This window comes from Buteo buteo, chromosome 12 (genome assembly GCF_964188355.1).
Source record: "Buteo buteo chromosome 12, bButBut1.hap1.1, whole genome shotgun sequence".
Taxonomy (NCBI): domain Eukaryota; kingdom Metazoa; phylum Chordata; class Aves; order Accipitriformes; family Accipitridae; genus Buteo; species Buteo buteo.
Genome location: NC_134182.1, coordinates 40,127,440 through 40,146,654, shown reverse-complemented (window position 1 = coordinate 40,146,654; position 19,215 = coordinate 40,127,440). Strand labels below are relative to the sequence as shown.

Genomic DNA, 19,215 nt, shown 5'->3' with positions numbered 1-19,215 from the left:
GGATCCTTCCACAGCACACAAAAAAAGCAAATTCATGATTCATGAAGGCTCTGGCCATAGATCTTGCAAAGAAATGCTTGGCAGCTTTAGAGAATAGCTGGGTTTATTTTAACCTTTAAGAATGACACCAATTTCACAGCTGTTAATGCTATGTGGCTCCTACGCTTTCCAATGCAAATTGCACATGAAGGGCTAATGCATTTTGATGAAGGGGGGGGGGGAGGCAGAATCTCCATATTAATGTGCCAATATCTTTGTTCTGAAGTGTTTAATTTTATGCTTTAATGAGAGATCCACTTTCTGGTTAAGGCAAGCCTTTGCAAGAAACTATTTAGATATTTGCTAGTGTCATCAGGCTCTGGAGCCGGGGGAGGGAAATACTTATTGGAAGTGCTGGGCGGGGGGGGTGTGGGGTGTGCCTCTGTGGCAAAGACTGGTGTGGGGGGAGTCTTACCCAGAGCCCCTCAAAATCGGGTTTGGGATTAACTCTTGCTGCAGTCAAAAGCATCGGGGATTCTGGATCAACCACCTGGTGAACTACTGGCTGCAGGGTGGGAAGTATATGTGATGGGTGTCTGACCACTCTAAAATTCTGGGGGGCTTCCTCCCTCTCTTCATCTGTGCCAGCATCTCTGAGCTCTGATTGCCTTTAGTTCAGGTGAACAGCTCTGTCACTGTGTGCAAAACCTGGCATTCTGTCTCCATGTGCATCCTCCAAAATACATTACTCATTGGCATGATGCGGGATAACCTGCCAAAGCATATTGCCTTGTGTAAATGCAACTTCCTCGCCTCCGTGAGCCACGTCCTGTTTCTATAACTCCTCTTGGCTAGTGCTTTAGGGCTGGGACTGGGACTGGCACATCTACCTGCTGAATGGAAGGATTAAAAAACCTTTGACTCTGTTTTTCAGGTACAAATCCAGTCCAAGCCAGTGATAGCTGCGTTTGGTTAGAGTGGAGTAAAGCTGTCGGCCTGCCACAGCAATGCCTTTAAAGGACTGTTTCACCTTCCACAGATGAGTATTTTCACTGCCTGGATCAGGCCAAGGTACCAGGAATTGAGTGCTGAAAGTTCTTTATGTATCTGATATGTGATGCACATTTGGTTTTAATCAAAATCCCATTGAAACAGGCAGTCAGGATTTAGAGCATAGGATTACAAGTAATACCGGGTTATTATTAGTAATCACTTTTCATCATGCATTGCATTTACAAGATACAAAACAATCCCAGCAGAAATATACTAAAATACATAATTCCTTTTATTAAAAAATCAAATTGTGCGAAGTGAATAAATCATGTAGTACAGTAATATGAGAAGACCTTTAACTTGCCTTCATTTATGTTTCCAATTACCTCAAACACAGTAGAAGACAATAGTTGTAACCTTATGTTGGGCATTAAACAATTGTACCTTAAACATACAGCGGTCGTGACACAATTAAACCTCTTCTGACTTTCTGCATATAAACCAGAGATACTAAATCCCTTTGTATAATAAGAAGATATCGAGCAGGTTTTTTGTTGTTGTTGTTGCCAGGTTTATGGAGCGAAGGCCAAAGCCTGTAGATGGATCCAAGTGGCTTTGTTGGGGCAGACACCCAGGTAACTCTTAAATTGTATCCTGCCTTTTGGAACAAGTTCTGACATCGCTTGCACCGGTGCAGCCAGGGTTATTCATTTGGGCTAAGCAAATTAAAAGGTTCTGCTTAGCCTCTCCCTTACTTTGCTTTTATACTGTCAGTGTAATTGAAGCTACTCCTGGTTTATAACTCTACGATGGGGAATTGCATCCAGACAGCGTGTAGTGACGCATCAGAATAATGGTGTAGATGAAGGGCTAATATTGAATTCGGCGGTTATACTAATGTACACCTGTTGAGGATCTGGTCCAGCGAGATGTGCGCAGGCGGCTGGCGAGCTATCAAGGCCTCGAGACAGCGCAGGTTTGATCCTTACAACGCACGGAGCGTTTCCCGTGAGGTTCAACGCGCGTTAGAGTTGCGGTGAGGAGGGAGCGTGCTCTGCCCCTTGCCGGACACGGGTCCTGCTCCGTGCGAACCTAACCCCGTACGCCCGATGCTGCTCCGTGGCGGCTCTTTCCGGCCATCCCTTTTGCGCGTTAAGAGAGTTAACTTGCAGCGTGTCAACCGGCCGAGCCGCGAGGAAAGGGTGGGGTGGTTGCGGACGTGTGTGCCAAAGTGTCGCTGCCGAGAGGCGGCCGAAGAGGAGGTTCGTTTGCTTGGAAGGAGCAGACGTGCAGGGACGAACCAGCGGAGCGTTGCTAACTCCCGAGGTGATGCAGTTGCTCACGTCCCTCCGGAGCGGAGCGAAGCGAATGGAGGGGTCCTGTGCTGGGGAAGGGGGCGCTGCAAGGTGGGCACGGATCGAGTTACACAATGGCAGGGGGGGCCGCTGCCCTCGCAGCAGCTTCCAGCCGGGGAGCAGCTGAGCACAAAGCGGGGGGGTTACTGACTTCAAGTTCCCCTCTTTGCTTTTGCTTCTTTTCTTTGCCCCTGTATTTCTTATTGAGGTTGGACAAAAATCTTAACACCTTGGGAATAGACTAACAGTGGTACAATAGTGTGTACTGTTCGATTTAACAGGAGCTTTTGAATGGAAATGGAAAGAAGGGGACAGTTCACTCAGGGCTAACAGTGCCTTTCTTTTCTCTCTTTACATGTATCAGCTGGGAAACGAACCCTTCTACTTCAGGGCAGCATTCAACCTGTAAGGGAAGCTACAGAGAAAAGTCTTCCAGCAGGTCATGCTGAGCCTTTAGTATATAGCGGAACTTCTTTGGGGTTTTTATTTTGGGGTTTCTTTTCTCTGCTGGTGAGATGTCTAGGGTATAAGCCAGCTATTAACTGAGAACAGGAGGAAGGCAGATTTTTAGGGAAAAATCTTATCCCGTAATGGGTATTCTTCTTGTGTCCCTAAACCTTCTAAGCAGCAGTCTTAAAGGCATGACCCTGGAATGGGCAAACCACTGATCTTTGAACAGTTTAATGATTCCTGCGCTGGTTGTTTCTTTTTCCCTTTAAAAGCTTGGGTACAAGAGAGAAGCCAAGCTCCTCTGCCATCATACAGTGAGTGCAAAATTGAAGTTACAGGGGGATTTTGCAGTTCTTGTTGCCTTCAGTATGCAAAATAAGTAATGCAAATATGCTCTGGTACCAAAGTACTCAAATGTCTCATGCAGAAATTTGCTTGTACAAGTCTCCTGCCAAATTTGACAGCAACTCAGTATGGGTCCTTCACTCCTGAATTCATTTTCCCACTTTCTTAAAGCCGTAATAAAGGTACTGCCTTCACAGGGTCTTTTTGGAGACTCGATAAAGTTTTTCTGATGTTATAATGTTTGCATGTGTCCCGATCCAATATATCGCACCGTATTGTAGTGCCCGCTCCCATTAGCAAACTGAGCCTTATCTTACAGTTGATCTCCTGTTATTGCTGTTCATAATTAAAACGGGTTGCTTTGAAAATACGCAGCAGGTACTAAATATGTCCCTAAAGGAGTAAATCAGCCCTGGAATAATGATATGAGAAAGAACAGAAAATGTGCTGGAAGAATTTTAGTATTTATAGGAGCTACTTGCTACTAACTTTTCCTTACACTGGGACTCAAATGAGGTTGTATACGTGCTCAGAGGGCCAGGACAACCTGTTTTGTTTTGCAAACTACTTACAGTTCAGATTGAAACATTAAAAAAGACAAGTAGGAATTTTCACCTTGGGGGTGAAGGGGTGGAGAAATCAGGCTTTGAGTTTGAAATTCAATTTTGCGGAAAATGCAATGCTTCCACTCCGAATAGGACTTAGATAGAATGGTGATTCATCCCCCATTGAAGTCAATGCCAGAGTTGCTTTTGATTTAATCAGAATCAAACCCTATGGGATTATTCTCACTTGCAAACTGGACCGGTCCTATTAAGTAGAGAAACCACAGTGCTTTTGCAGGACTGCTTCTTTTTTTTTTTTTTTTTTTTTTTATTTAATGAAATTGGCTCGGTGTCACAAAACTGAGATGAAACCCGAAACCCTTCTGTTTCAGTGCTTTTTGAATGTTCTTGGAACATCTGGCACAGCTGTTATTTTGACCCCAAGGCAGGAGTACAACCTCGCTCCTGTTCCTATTCCAATTGAAGCTGACACCAAATATGCCAACACAAATGGGGCTGTGCAGCCCAAACTGAGCTGTCAGCTCCTTCTCGGAAGAAATTGGAGCTCAGGGATGGGGCGAGAAACCAGAGTGGTCCCGTTGTCATGGTCAAAGCTGTCAAACCTAGGCAAAAAAAGACAGGAATGAGGTAAAGCAGCGGGCACTGTTTCTGGAGCTCCGCTAAGGAAGAGGCTACTTCTGTTTTTCTTTAAATTGCTTCCTTATTGACTTTTAAATGTAACCACCCATAAACCTGAATGAATGCCCACAGGACGAGGGTTTTTTGCACCTCCACTTAAATGAGATTTGTAGAATTGGTTCATCCAAACGGAACTTCTATACGTGGAAGGATCTGTGAATCTATTCCAGCTGCTTTTCCTTGCCTGGCACCACAGAGACGAGAGTATTTTTCCTTCGACAGAAAAGATTGTGGGGATAGCTGAGTGAAAATCAAACATGCTCAAGATCCAAAAGACGCTGTCTTGTCTCTGATAAGTAATACCCGATACCTAAATCTTTCGACTTACTCTAAGCTGCAGGAACTTGTAACTTTTTATCTATAAATCTTCTTCCTCCATGCACCTTCCTGATTTCCTTTCAGCTCGGAGGCTTTATACTACTGCTTATACTTTCATCTCTTAAATACTCAGAACCTTAAATTGTCTCTGGTATACAGGATAGTCTGTTCTCTAGTGTGTTAATCCTCATTATGTGCCTATTAAAATGAAGATTAAATGAAGCATTAGGGTGCCTCCTCCCGTTAAGAAATCTGAAAAACAGGATTGAGTTGGGGAGGGGGGGTGGAGCAGGAAAACCACCAAACACCTACAAAATTGTTTCTTGAGCTTCGCTGGGAAGCAGTAAAAGCAAGACTGCGCTGAAGTCTGAGGTATGAGCGCATGATTTTGTTAAAGTAATTGTGCGAGCGAGGGGAAGATAAGGACTGCAGTGTACTAGGAATAAGGTTTTAGGCACCGAGAGGGTATTTGCATGTGCCTACGTGAGGCGTAGTGTGTTCGTACACGGGTTCAGCGTCGCGCACATGTGCTTTGGCAGGCAAGAGGCGATGCCTCCCATCTGCACGCACACAGGTACGTCCTCTTCGCCTTTCTGGGGGGCTGGGGTCAGGTGCAGAGCCGACCCGCTGCGTGAAGGCTCGCTGCCAGCCCCCTTCGTACGTGCCGTCCAAAAATGCCCCTTCCCTTCTTCCAAGCTGCCGTAACCCTGGGATAACTGCTAAACGGATGGGAAAATCTCTTTTCTTAAAGGGCAGGTGATTTTTTTGGGGTGGGGGAAGATTTCGGGCTGCCCTGTCATTTCCTTGAGCTCAATTATCCCTAGGAAGTCCCCCCCTCCCTTTCCCACCGCCTCTCCAAAGATTAACTTTTGGGTTATTGTTGTTTGGCAGGTACTTTTAATTGGCTGGAAAATATTCTTCCTGTGAAGTTGCAGTTTTCTGGGGCTTGAATGAGTCCAGTCTGCCATTGGCTCTGCCCAGCGCCTCCCGATTGGCTCGGCAGCCCGCGGGGGGACCGATAAGGGCGGCTATAAAAGCCCTCGGCACTGCTCCTGGTCCCCCAGCGAGCAGGAGCCAGAGGGGCCAGGCAGAGCCGGGCTGCAGCACGTCCCTGAGCCTCGGCGGACTCCTTTCTCTCTCCCTGGGAGCGCGTATCCAGATCCACATCTTTGCTCAAGCCGAAGTGGAAGAGGAGAAAGAGAGACACACACACACACACACATACACCCAAAAAAAAAAAAAAAAAAAAAAAAAACCAACCCACCCAAAAAAACACACTTAGCGGAAACTTGTCAGAGAATGCTACTAAAGTCTGGTTTTCTCCTGCTGCTGGTGATCAGTGCATCTGCATCCTATGAAGCTGAACAGAATGATTCTGTGAGCCCCAGGAAACCCAGGGTTGCAGCCCAGAACTCAGGTAACACCCAGCAAGGAGGGCTTTGAGCCTGAACCCTGATGTGTTAAACTGTTTCAGATATCTCTACTGCTGATTTTTCTTTTTTTTTTTTCTGTTTTTTTCTTTTTTTTTCTTTTTTTTTTTGCTTATAAACTTAATGGCTGGTAGGAACAAATATTAATTTAAGGGTCTGATTCAGGAGGATATTGGTGCATAGCTGGAGAAGAAATCATCTCCTTTCAGGAGCTGGGTCAGGGAACCGGTGTGTGATCTGCTTGCAGGATGCAATCCATTCTCTTTCCTCCTCCCCATCTACTAAATGAGTTCCGTGTACTTTTTTTTCTCCTGCTTGCATGTATCTTTATCTCTTCTCCAATTGCAATCATACTTTGGTGTTAAATTCCTTGCTTTTTAGGAAGTTGATAATATCCGTGGAAATTTGTCTGAACCATTGTTCTGCCAAACATCTGTCTATTCAAAGAGGGGGAGAGAGATATGCGACTTTGAAGAATGCGGTAACCTAGAAACTGTCCACTGCTAGCATTTATTTTCAAAAACTGATTGCTATCAGTTAGATGGTGCCATAAAAATACGATTGTGACATTTAGCAAACTTGCTTTTACAATGGTTAAAAAAATTGCTGGCAAGTCAGCTCTGGATGTCTCTACTTTGTGCACTATAGATGCTTAGATAAGTTGGACACATTGTCTGGAACAATGGAAATTAAAAATCTGTCTTCTAGTATACTGAAAAGATATTAGGTCTCTAATTTGGAGCTCATTAACAGATGTCTTATTTTAGATCTGCAAGGCTCTGCAGCATTATACTAGGGTGTTTGCTCAATTTCCTTTTGTATTTGGTTGCTATAGAAACATAGGGTCTCACTATTGCACCGTGCCTAAAACAATAAAAGCTTAATGCATACTAAGTCTGCTGAAAGCAAAGTTATAATTTGAACCTGTGGAAACATAATTATGGGAATGACTTGAGCGATGGTGAGGTTATGAACTGGGGAGAGGATGATCTTACCAAATATTTCTCCCTTCAGGCACGTAAGCAAAAGCGGAGAATGAGGAGGGGTTAATTGGGTGATTTTTTAAAATATTTTTTTTTTCTTCTCTTTTCTGTAGAGATCTTAGTTATATAGATACGTCTTTAGGCTACAACTTAGCTCTTAATAAGGTGTGTTCTCTTCCACTAAATGCAAATCCTCACTTTTCCCACACCTAGGATCTTGATGGGAGACACTGGCTTTGCATTTCTTCCTAAAGAATGTCTCGTAACATGATCTGCAAAAGTAATGAATATGCCTTGCACAGACGCATAAGGGGACAGATGTTCAGCTTACCAAAAAAGGTTAATCCCTCCTAATTTCAGGGCAATCATGTGGCAATACTGCTGATTCATTGTTAAAATGCATAGTATCTGCACTAAAAAAGATGGGATGACATGGATACCCTCCTGTTGAGACTAACTACTGCCTCAACGATTTTAATTATACATGGTCAGCTCCATTACCTTAACTTTCTCTGCCCAAATGTCCCTTCTCTTTGCAAATCTTCAGCAATATGACTTCTCTTGCCTATGCTTGCAAACTGCTGGGTACCAGGTTAGTATTTAGCACCAAGCTGCTCGTTCAAGTCCTTTGTAGTACTGATAATTGACACGCAAACTAAAATCTTATTTCTAGATACTTTACGCTTTTTAGAAAAGCACAAATACCTCCAATGCTAGCAAAACCAGCGCTTCCTCGCAGTAAGTGCCCATTTCATGCCAGCTTATTGGCGATCGCCATCACTTCAGTCTCGTTTTCAAAGGAGGTTTGTGAGCCAGATGCTGCCAAGCTGCTCCGACCTCCCCTCGGTCTAAGACAGTGCAGAAGACCTCACTACCCTGTGCTCTTCATGGGCCCATCCTCATTAACTTCTGCCTTCTTTAGAGGAACTCTGAATAAAGCTGTAAACGCATGCAATCAGAATGAGGTTGGGACGGACCCGTAAGTCTTCATCTATCCAAAGCCTACCAGGTGTTGCTTCTCTTTTAATCCATATGTAACCCATTGAAGGTTTCGGTAGTTGCAGTTTCTGTTCCTCGATTGGCTGGTGATCTGTTGCATGACTTCAGCACAGCCTTTGGCAGTGCCTTTGGCCCCTCTTTGTTACCTTTCCCTCCAGTCCTGAAAAGCGATAACGCTACTGCTTGATTGCAGTTGAGTGTGACTTGCCTTTGCGCTGGAGAAGGACTTCACGGCGTTGGGCATCGGGGAGCGGTGCGTCTGTAATGTTGCGCCTGTGCCTCTCTCTGCAGCTGAGGTGGTTCGCTGTCTGAACAGTGCCCTCCAGGTGGGCTGCGGGGCCTTCGCCTGTCTGGAGAACTCCACGTGCGACACGGATGGCATGTACGACATCTGCAAGTCCTTCCTGTACAGTGCTGCTAAATTTGACACTCAGGTACAGTACGAGTATAAAGGGGACGAGAATAATACCTCGCCGTTAGAGCTCCCTTTTCATGCCCCAATTCAATAAAGTGCTTTTACAAGTCCTGCGGCACTAAAGCACGTGCTTAAATACTTTGCTGAATGGATGCCTTAATTTCTCTGTCCTCACGGAGATGGGGTCTGTACAGGCTTAACCCTTCCTTTCTTGCAGCCCTTCCTGCTGCTTAGCTACTCCTCTGAACCATGATTTTGGTTTTTGGCTACAAATGCATCCTTCAGGGCTATTTTCTACAGTACATTTTCCACATACTGTATGCTATGTGTGAGGACTTGGCAAGGAGTGTTTTGTGGGGCGGAGAGCTAAGTTTCCTCTTCAGGAGGAAATATAAACGTTCTTCTAACAAAGTAAGTCTTCTGACTGTGTGACCTGGCACAGGGCTGGGATTTGAATTGGAAGTCTTCGGGCCTGGGAATGCATGGCCAGATCAGCCTCTCTGGAGCTGCAGTTGCTCGCAGCAGAATAAATAGGATAATATCAGAGGACTGTGGCTCTGCCAAGGGCCCTTTTCCCTCGTACTTTCTTCCCAAAATGCGCACACCCCCTTGTTCCCTGCGCTCTCGCTCCTAAGGACAAACTTAAAAGCTCTTAAAGCATCTTGAGGTCTGGTGAACCAGATGTGTTAAATCGCTGGTATGCAGTCAGCGGTCCGGCCCTCTCCCGGAGGGCAGAATTGGCCCATGTCTGGTGCTGGCACTTTTAGGTCTGTTCACGCAAAGGCTTCCATTGCCTAAATCTTTTGGGACCAGGAGCTCGCTGTTCTCGCTGGACTGTGTACCTCTCAACTGAAACTGCTGTGAATGATAACTATGCAATAATTGCGAGCATTTAGGGTCCAATTCCCTGCCGTACTTGGTAAGGGATCTCCAGCAGGTCTGTAATTGCAGCAAGGGTAATTAATAGCAGCCAGCCACAGCAGAGTATCTGTTAATACATCCCTTTCTATGAAATCTGTTGCAGTTTAAGGTTTTTCTTCTCTTTCCAGGGAAAAGCTTTTGTGAAAGAAAGCTTGAAATGCATTGCAAATGGGGTTACGTCCAAGGTGTTCCTTGCCATCCGGAGGTGCTCCACATTCCAAAGAATGATCTCCGAAGTGCAAGAGGAGTGCTACAGCAAACTGGACATGTGCGGCATTGCGAAACGAAATCCTGAAGCCATCACGGAGGTCGTCCAGCTTCCAAATCAGTTCTCAAACCGGTACGTGGAGCTTTCCTCAGCTGAAATGCATCAAATGCAAAAATGTGGAGCACAGAGAAAGAAATGAGAGGAACCGAGTTGACTAACTTCTTACAAGTCCTAATATAGCTTAGCCTAAGTAATGCTCTCTGCCTTTTCAAATTCTTGTTAAGTTTTACCAGCATTCTTCTGATTCTCTTTTTGGTAAATACACTTATAAACTTCTCCAGGGAAGAATCATAAAATTAGCTAGACATACATTATTTCAAAGCCTGGAGTTTGTTTAAATGTTAGTTCTTTTAGTCTGAATGCAGTATAATGGTAAACAGCTTTTAAATACCAAACCAGTTCGATTAATGTAGCATCTCTGGCATATTGAGCACTTACGAGCTTCTCAACCTATTGCAACTTCACTCACTTCTTCAGACTGCAGCCATCCCTTTACTTGGGTTTTTATGGCACCTAGCAAATGAGGCCTTGCCCTTCGACTTACCGTGGCAATATGAAGAACTAGAAAAGCTTAAAGGGAACCAGCGAACGTGCTCCTCTATAACCTTACTCTGCCATGAGTCAGAAGTTCATATTTGTAGGGGTAGCCTGGTGTTCTTAATGGTCTCTTTTAGGGTTGTCTTCACCGCTGTTCCTTCTTGATAGCAAAAGCTGCTGCAGAAATGTGCACGTCACGCTGCTCTCTGATGCCTTTATCTGAGCACAGAACTGCCCTGTCCCCATCATCCAAGGACAAGGGACAGAGAGAGGCTTCAGGGAGCTACTGCAGTCTGCGCAGTCACGCTGCAAGGGCAGGGATTTCTCCCTCTAAATCCTGGAACAATCAGTGCTGAGTCTTGTGATTGGGATAAAAGGGATCTTTTTGAACAGTTTGAGTAAATATGCTCTAGAATTTGAGTGCAAACAGACCAAGCTGCAATTTAACATGTTGGCTGGCTGTGGCGAATACTACAGCTCCTCTGGGGTGGCTGTTTGACTTGATCTAGAAGCACCTTAAGCCTCCAGACCTATCGTAGGACAGGTATGCAAGTGATATATAGATGTTGCATCTCTGACCAGCATAAATTTATTATAGAAAACTCTATTGTAGATGTTATATCCAGAAAATTATACTTGTGGGAAGGCAAAAATTATACTCGTGTATAATTGTGTCTTTCCCCTCTTTCCCCAAGCAAATTTGGAAGAGGCTTGCTTCAGCCTTCCCCCGAGGGCTGGGATGAGGAACAGGCAGTGCAGCGGCATCAGTGTTTTACAGGCTGAAAGAGCAGTTCAGGTTAATACGATGGATTGTAGAGTTAAAGAGCCCTTGGCGGGACTGTAGGGGCACTGAGGTGAAGGAGGGATGTGTGGACACTCGAGCAAGGGAGGATGCAGTGATAGCAGCAGCGGTGTTATACGTGTTGGGGACATTCCTCTCCAGAGGACCAAGCCTGAACTGGAGCTGCTGTCTGCCGGCACGGAGGGAACTCCTCCCCCACAGCCGCCAACCCTTGTCAAAGCCAAAGGATATTATGACATGTTGAGTAACAAAAGCAGCAGGATTTCCCAGCTAATAGTTTACATTGAGGTCTCCTAAAGCATCCTGCTTTCCCAGCCCCTGTCCCAACATAGCCACAGAATAAGAATGTGCCACTTGGCCTGGGACACTGAGAGGAAGTAGTTAAAGGTCATAGCATCTTCCTGTGATTTAATCTCATGGCAGGAGCAGGAGGAGAGGAAAGCCTTGTTGCCTTTGCTTGCAGTCTAGCTCCTGAAAGACACTAGCGAGCTGCTTGATTGCAGCTCCAGCTATGGAAACCACCAAGCTGTATTCGTATGGAGGAGGTGTATGCAGCGCACCAGAGGAAGGTGAATAGGATCTGGTCCTCCTGTCCTGCTAGACTGGGACCAATTTAAGCTGGATGCATGGCTCGCACAGATGTATTCATCATCAACTACTGTGCATGCTTCAGACCTTAATATCAGCACTGCCGAGCTGTGCTTGCACTGTGCTCCACCGTGCCAAAGCCTGGTCCTTTTGTACTTCAAGTGCAGCAGAAACTTTAACCTCACCTGACCTCCACTGGCTGCTCTAAAGGCCAGAGCTGAGAGTTAGGAAAGGAGTTTGAATGTGAACTCTCATTTCCCTCTTCCTTCCCCTCCTCCACCTGCAGGTTATTCTCTTTTCTGCTCCTGTGGAAAAATGTCACAGTGACCTTAAAGGCTTAAAATAAGTTCCCCAACGTCCTTTCAGGCAGAAGTAGCCCAGCAAATACGGGACTGCTCCTCTTTTCCCAACTTTCTCTCCCTAGGAAGATGTTCTCTTTTACAGTGAGGTCCCACTTGCCAGCTTTGCTCTCCCTGCCCAAGCCAGGCGTGCACGCAGGGCTGTGCTGATTCTGCCTTAGCCCCGCAGAGGATCGTTCCTTTGAGCACTGTTCTCTGCTCGGCTCAAGCAGCGCTGGGGAAACAGATCAGCACAATTTCCTGGCTCCCTCCTTGAGCATGGAACGCGTACTCAAGGCTGCTGGAAGGCGAAAATGCAGCAGCAGGCTGTAGAGGAGGCAGGCACGCAACAGGGCAAAGCATAAGGTCCTCACTTGTGATTTAATGCATGGTCAGCTTGTTGGAAGTGACAACTGATTGTATGTCCTAAAGATCTGTCCCCGGGGAATACATGCATCTGTCAGGCTCTGACTTGGACTGAGTTTCCTTCTCCCTCTTCTGGTCCCTGGCTAAAGGCTGTGCACGGAGGGGAAGGGAGAGGAACAAAAGGGAATGGTGCCAGAGGGATGGCTGCATTCATAGGAAGGGTCGTACTGGCTCAGACCAGTGGTCTGTTTAGTCCGTTATCCTGTCTGATGATGGGCAGTATCTGTCTATTGGAAAGCTGCAATTAGGTTTTTTCCTAAAGCTCTAGAAATTCTGGTTGTTTAGCGGAGAGTAAAACACACACTTAAGCCAATTACTACATCGTCTTTGCTCCTGCTCTCACCTTCTTCCTGATCCACCCAGGTAATGCCAAAATCACTTGTGCTTATAGCCTTGCCTTTCAGAGCTGGAGCAGCTGCTCGCTTAGGACAAGTCCATTAGAAGTTTGATGGGTTGCCTTCCTTCCATATGTCATAGGCACAGCATCGCCAGGTCCAGGGCATTTGTTAAATGCAGCAAGAATAGGTACGTTGTGCACTGTCAAAAATCAATTTCAGACATGGCCTAAACGACTTAAAGTTCCGATTCTCATAGTTTTGTCGCTTGGACTGGTCTCCTGGCTTGCGATCAGCTCTTACCTTGTTTCTTTTGTCTTGCTGGGGAATGCCTTGGGATAATGGATGGTAACTCTCGTGCAGGTATTACAACAAGCTGGTGAGAAGCTTGTTGGAGTGCGATGAAGAGACTGTCAGCACCATCAAGGACAGCTTGATGGAGAAGATCGGACCCAACATGGCAAGCCTCTTCCACCTGCTGCAGACAGATCACTGCGCCCAAGGCCACCCGCGCGCGGACTTCGCCAGGAGACGTATCACCGAGCCGCAGAAGCTAAAACTCTACTTCAGGAACCTCCGAGGTGAGGGGTCCGTCCCGGCCCACACAAAGCGCAGCTCCGCCGAAAGCGCATAACGCCTCAGGGGAGCGACAATGGGTGTGTAAGGGATGCTAAGCACTACCAAAGCTGAAGTCTCTCTTCTAGAAGAGTAATGCACCCAAACCAAGTGTACTGTAGCTAGTTTTAATAACAACTAGGAACTGGTTTTAGATTTAGTCATTAATATTTTCTATTCCTCTCGAACAAAACTTTTGCATGGATCTGTGTTGTGTCTCAGCTTTCCCGCCGTCAAAATGTCTCCATCTCTTTTCTTCCCCACAAAAAACATATCCCGAACAATCTTAGTCTTAAATATAACCGTACAGTAGTCAGGCCTTCAGACACCAAACTCTAAATGTACTGTAGCGCTAACACCATTGAAGTCTGAAGATTTGGCACCGAGGAGAATAGTTTATTCTCTCTTGTAGTAAGCTGGTAGGCGACGATAGATGCACTAATAACTATTGCACATCCTAAAGATGTCAATGGAATTCGTGTTATGAATCTGTGCTGGCCATGGACGAATATGAATGTCATATTCCTGGTCTCTTAGTGTCATACAGTCCTAATCCTTCCAATACAGCTCCGTTAACCCGTTGATTTACCAAACTCGCTAGCTGTGGATGATTCTAGTTACCGTGACCTGGCACCACAGTGCAAAATGAGTTAAAACTCCCCCCCTCCCCGACACACACCAAATCAGGAAAGGAACATTTTGTACTACGGAAATGATTAAAAGAGGTGCCAGTCTATGGTTGAAGCTAGTCAGAAGGTTACATAATCTTGCATTGTATTTAAAAGCTAACATCTATGTACTGTATTTAACTGTCTAAAGCTTTAAAAGAAATCTAACAAAAACAAACCCTGTCTTAAGACTAGAGTATTAAAGGTCTTGCTCTAACTGTGGTATAAATAGTTTTAAAATCTGTCATGTACTGTACATAAATTCCACGAGAGTCTGCTTAAAAGGAGCAGAATATAATAACTTTATTGCATAAACTTAGTTTTGTAAGTTAGCTATTTCTTTTTTCCTGGAAACAGTATCTCTGTCATATTCAAGAGTTCACATTCTACTCTGTGGCCTTCTTATAATGGAAGAGAGAAGATGTTTAGGACAGAAATTACCGGGCCAGAAACAAGCCTCTCTTCTCAGTTAAAACGGGGGAGGGGGAGGAAGAGTTCAGACTGGCCAGTCCTATCTCCACAGAGCTGCTGTGAGATGTAGTTATACCCAAGGCACCAGTGCTGCTGGAGAGCTATTTGGGGAATTATCAGATGACTGACAAGAAGCTGCTTTGGGATCTCATAGCTGCCGCAGGGTAAAACTTCCTTTAGAAAGTTGATTTCTGGGGAAAGGCAGGGAAAATCCTTAAATTCTCTTCAGCTTCAGAAGTAAAGCGGTGTGCCTGCCTTTAAGAGGACGCATGCATTAATGCTCTCAGACCTGCCTTTCCTCCCATCCACCTCTTCGGCAGCCTCTGCGAACAGGAGCGGAGCAGCCGGTCCCGCAGCAGTAGCTGGGGGCCTCCCCCAAACGCCACTCTCTGCACAGTAGTCTGGCCGGGCTTCGGTGAGCCAAAAAAAGCCACATCGTGGCATGCGATCAACAAGGCCGGTTCCACGCTCCAAATCTACCCCGTTAGAGTCCGTCTGCAGAGTGGATGACTCTTGCTCAACTAGTTAGAGAGCTAATAAAGGAGGGATCTATTTTTCTTTTCAAAATCTAAAGCAATATAACTTTTTTTTTTTAAACCACAAAGCCTTTAAACAATAACTTGCTGCTAATATATTGAAACCAGATGCAGTGGCAGCATTTCTAATATTGCTGTCTTCATTAAATGTAGCCCAAAAGTGCTGTCATAAAATTGTAAGCAGCAAAAAATGTTGCTGACGGTAGAGGGTTGTTATTTTTTATTTTTTTTTTAATACTCTGAATCGTGCCGTCCAGGGCAAGCAAGATGCAATATTGCTCGTTCTTAAATCACAGTCAGGTATATAGAGTCCAACACAAAGAAGTTTTGCAAGGTGAAAACCAAAGGCCCCTTGAATATCTTGACCCTAAAAGTTTGACTTATGCTTAGGAACTGATCCCAGAACTGTGCACGTGCGACTCCACCCTACAGCATTACACCTCACGCTGCACCGATAGGAGACAGGGATTACTAAATAGGGAAGTCTGCTGGGGTTTGTGCATCAAGTGCATATTGCTATTCGGGGAAATTGTTACGAAAAGGTCTTTACCTGGTGCGAGGCAGCGCCCAGCCAACCGCCTGGATGGCTGCACTGGTGCTACGGAGCCCAGCTCTGGGCTGTGTGAAGCAGCTCCCGTTTTGGGTACCCAAGGCCTCCGTGGGCTCGCACCAGCAGAGCTCACTGAGGACATCTAGCAGCCACGATTTTCCGTGGAGATGCTCCTCATGGCAAGTGGCTTCTCTGTTGCTTTGTGCATCCATTTCCATGAAAACCCAAAGAAGGTTTGTCAACTTGACTGGGGGCCAGGGAGGAGGGTTAGATTGCCCCAAACCCTATCTTTTTGAGTTTTCATAATTCACTTTCTTTTTCCAGTAGGAATTTAAACTTGTTGTCCCCTGAATATGGGTGGGAAGATGACCGGGAAAATAATTCCCCCCGATTGGATTTGCTGTGGTATCACAGGTAGACATCACCTGTGCAAACCAAAGCTCTGCCTCTCCGCGCTGGCACTGCTGTTGGGCGCTCACTGGATGGCCCGTGTCGGAGAGAGCCTCAACTACGTCACCAGATTTTTGAGCTGCTTTAATACGTCACTTTTTTTTTCCTATGCTGAAATAGCAAGGAAGCCGCAAGCACACATCCATCAAATCAAAAGGCCTGGGGTTCACCTTGCCTAACTTTTACCATCTAGCCTAAGCTGGTCATTTAAAGCTCTCTCTTATCAGGGGAGAGGGACAGGGAGATGGGAGAGGCGCTTCCCGTCGACTGGGAAGGATGCCTGATTTTAGATGGTTTGAATTTGGTGAGAGAGATCCCCCTGGGGATGGGGAATGATTCTCAATATTAAGTCCAGCTATTTCACATTTTATTTAATCTCTAATGCTTTATTTTTTTAATCTTGCGTTCATTGCAAAATGATTTCTCTTGGGGGCGGGGAGGGGCTTATCTAGAAATGTTTGCATGATTCTCATTGTGATTTGTTTGCACTTTAGATGTTTTGTGCCATTATAAATTTGCATTATGTATTTATAATTTAAAGATACTTAGAAGGGGGAGAGAGTTTGGGGTTTTTGTTTTTTTGCTGAGTACTGGAATAAACAGTGAGCATATCTGGTATATGTCATTATTTATTGTTTAAATTACATTTTTAAAGCTCAGTGTGTTCATATAAAGGTTATTTGAAACATATCATAGTAATGAGAAAGATGCAAGTTATTTTCTTTGCTTATTTTTATAATTAAAGATGCATAACATAATGAGGCCTATGTTGGATTTTCTTCTGCAATGAAATAAAATGTCAAATTTAAGGGTTTTTAGTGTCCGACTCTCATTGAACCTTACTGTGACTGCTGATTATGATACTACCAACAAACAAGTTGTTGCACTTACCTTCGACTGAGCATCGTAGCTGTTAGGTCTCTTCTGGATGCTGCATATCTCGGGTTCGGGTCCTGCAGTGTAGGTGATGGGAAGTCAGAGGTTCAGCTCACACAGTCGCCAGCAGCGAGGCTGGAGAAAAACAGGTAGAAGGGGGTGAGCGCAGAGTAAATGATACCCGAAGTAGCTTTTCGGCATCTAGACCGCCGTGCCGAGTATAACCAGAATAATCCTTTGGATACGTTTGCTCTGTCCAAAACCTCTGATCCGGGGCCCTGCGATGTCCGAGAGCAGCTGTAAATCGCAGTGCTAATAAAGCTCTTGTCATGGTTCTCTTTGACAGCAGCCTGACCTTGTAAGTTGTATCTTATTTAGCCTGAGAACAAAATTAAGGCAGAACTATTTTTTAATGAATGCATCCGTAACAGCGTTGCAGGAAAAAGAAAATACCTTGGTTTTGACTTTGATGTACATGTAAATGTGCATTTACACTTCATTCAGGAAATCTATAATTTCCAGTGGAAGATCAAAAAAAGTGTAATACTCATCAGAGGAAGACTGGCAGACTAATTCAGATTTAATGCTCCAAAAGCCACTGCAAAGTTTAAAAAAACATTTCCCCCATCACATTAGAGTAGGACTTGTCCAAGAGAACCAAGGAATAAATATTAGCAATACAGTTGGATTTAAAAAAGAATATCTTTTGTTCCTTCTTGTTTTGTCCAGCAAGGTAGAAATTACTTTCAAAGGGGGCTATTAAAACTTTGCTTTTGTTGAAATCCCTTTTTAGTCAAAAGCGAAGTTTGTAACAAGGTACAGTAACTTACCAAAATCAGAATTTATCATTCTTTGCAAACAAATAAGCTGCTGTGGTTCACAGCAGTGAGAGTTGATGAGCCAGAGCGACGCTTACTTAATATTGCTGCAAACCAGGGCCAAGGTGCCAAGGAAACGAGACCTTCCTTGAGCTCCCATTACTGCTATTAATCCATAGATGGTGATGAGCCACCCCCCCACCTGCTTACCTTGATACCGTTTTGGGAATTCTCCCTGCTCCTGGCTCCAGGTGAGCTTCACTGTTCCAGCGGCAGTTGAGCTGGTATCTCGGAAAAAGGCAGCAAGGGCAATTACGTACGTCGTTCGAAACGCTGGGCTGTACTGCCCGTTTGATTAGGTTTCTCATAAAATCCTTTCCCCAAATGAAAAAGCGAAAAGCAAAAAAGGATTGCTAAGAAATGTTGGCATTGCTGCCATAACTGAGCATCAAAGCAGTTAGGTTTACCAAAGGAATTCAAACCCAGTTCCCCTCTATGTACAAGTGCCACTGAGCCGTCCGACGTGCCAGGGGTCTGAGGAATGGATGTCACCCTCTGACTTTCTCATCTGCTTTTCCATTAGCAGGAATCCCCAGATCGCTTGCTGAACACATGCGTCCACTCACCTATCCATAAATCAGCGGCTGCTGACGAACATCCCCACCCCGCTTTTGAGAAGCCAAAGCAGCAAAGGGAACAGCGTTCAAATAGAAATGACAAAAAAATTTAGGGGTAAACAGCGGATTACAGATTGCTAGAAACAAAGCCTTGCTCTTGCAAAGAGTGCCTTGGAAATAGTAGGGATGCCACACTTCCAAAAGCTGGCTTTCACAGCTAGTTTGTAATTAATAACCACGATGAAATAATTAGTGTCAATACGATGTAGTAGTCATACAAAATCTTCATAAATCTCAGCCTGTATGTCTGCAAACCACATCCCTAAAATGAAATTGTTCTTGGACAATTTGAGGATTTTGCCAGGCCCGAGCACCTCACCCCGAAGCATGGAGTCACTCAGAAATCTGGACATTTCTATAGTAATTCTACACAACAAATTCTGTTTGAAACCCTGCTAATTCTGGGTTGGGGGATTTTTCTTTCTCCCCTTAGCTCCCCCGAGTGCTAAGACTTGACCCCAAAATGAAGGGAATAAATGACACAAGAACTCTCCGGCATGGTTCAAAGCAAGATCAGCCATACTCCACCAGAAATTGCAGCATTATAACACACGTTTTCCTTTCTCCTCCCAAATTCAAGGCCAACCTTGTGGTGAGGGTTATATATCCTATAGATCAAAATGTCAACAGTTCATTTACATAGCTCATAAAGCAGGCAGCATGAGTCAGGTGAAGTTCTTTAAAAAGAACAAAAGTTTATCAGGCTGTTTGGAGGGGCAGCGTTATTATCATTTTTATTATATTACATTATTATTATTATTGTTATTGTTACTGTTATTGGAAATTTCATGGGAAATTTTTACCTGGTGTCCCAACTGCGACAATATT

At 44.9% G+C, this 19,215-nt stretch overlaps 1 protein-coding gene and 1 long non-coding RNA gene across 3 annotated transcripts; one reads left to right on the top strand and one right to left on the bottom strand.

The window, feature by feature from the left end:
- The first annotated feature begins 3,498 nt into the window (after positions 1-3,498).
- Positions 3,499-16,775, top strand: STC1 (stanniocalcin 1). 2 transcript variants are annotated; one of them, XM_075043581.1, is made up of 5 exons: positions 3,499-5,258; positions 5,576-6,101; positions 8,388-8,530; positions 9,561-9,772; positions 13,090-16,775. In XM_075043581.1, exons 2-5 carry the CDS (start codon positions 5,984-5,986, stop codon positions 13,358-13,360), a joined length of 744 nt encoding a protein of 247 aa, XP_074899682.1. In that variant the 5' UTR covers positions 3,499-5,258; positions 5,576-5,983; the 3' UTR covers positions 13,361-16,775. The 2 variants fall into 2 exon arrangements, with proteins under 2 accessions (XP_074899682.1, XP_074899680.1); XM_075043579.1 differs by having other exon boundaries at positions 3,499-6,101.
- Positions 9,611-19,198, bottom strand: LOC142038281 (uncharacterized). Its single transcript, XR_012652559.1, has 5 exons — positions 17,921-19,198; positions 16,908-17,027; positions 13,030-13,204; positions 12,735-12,928; positions 9,611-9,792 (listed from the first exon to the last, which is right to left on the bottom strand). It is a non-coding gene; the product is annotated as an uncharacterized LOC142038281 (long non-coding RNA).
- Between the last annotated feature and the right edge of the window lie 17 nt (positions 19,199-19,215).

Bases quoted from the DNA above. Each gene is read 5' to 3' on its own strand.
- STC1 (XM_075043581.1), top strand. From the start codon at position 5,984: ATGCTACTAAAGTCTGGTTTTCTCCTGCTGCTGGTGATCAGTGCATCT. The intron at 8,531-9,560 runs GTACAGTACGAG...TTCTCTTTCCAG, and splicing joins CTGCTAAATTTGACACTCAG to GGAAAAGCTTTTGTGAAAGA. The intron at 9,773-13,089 runs GTACGTGGAGCT...ACTCTCGTGCAG, and splicing joins CCAAATCAGTTCTCAAACCG to GTATTACAACAAGCTGGTGA.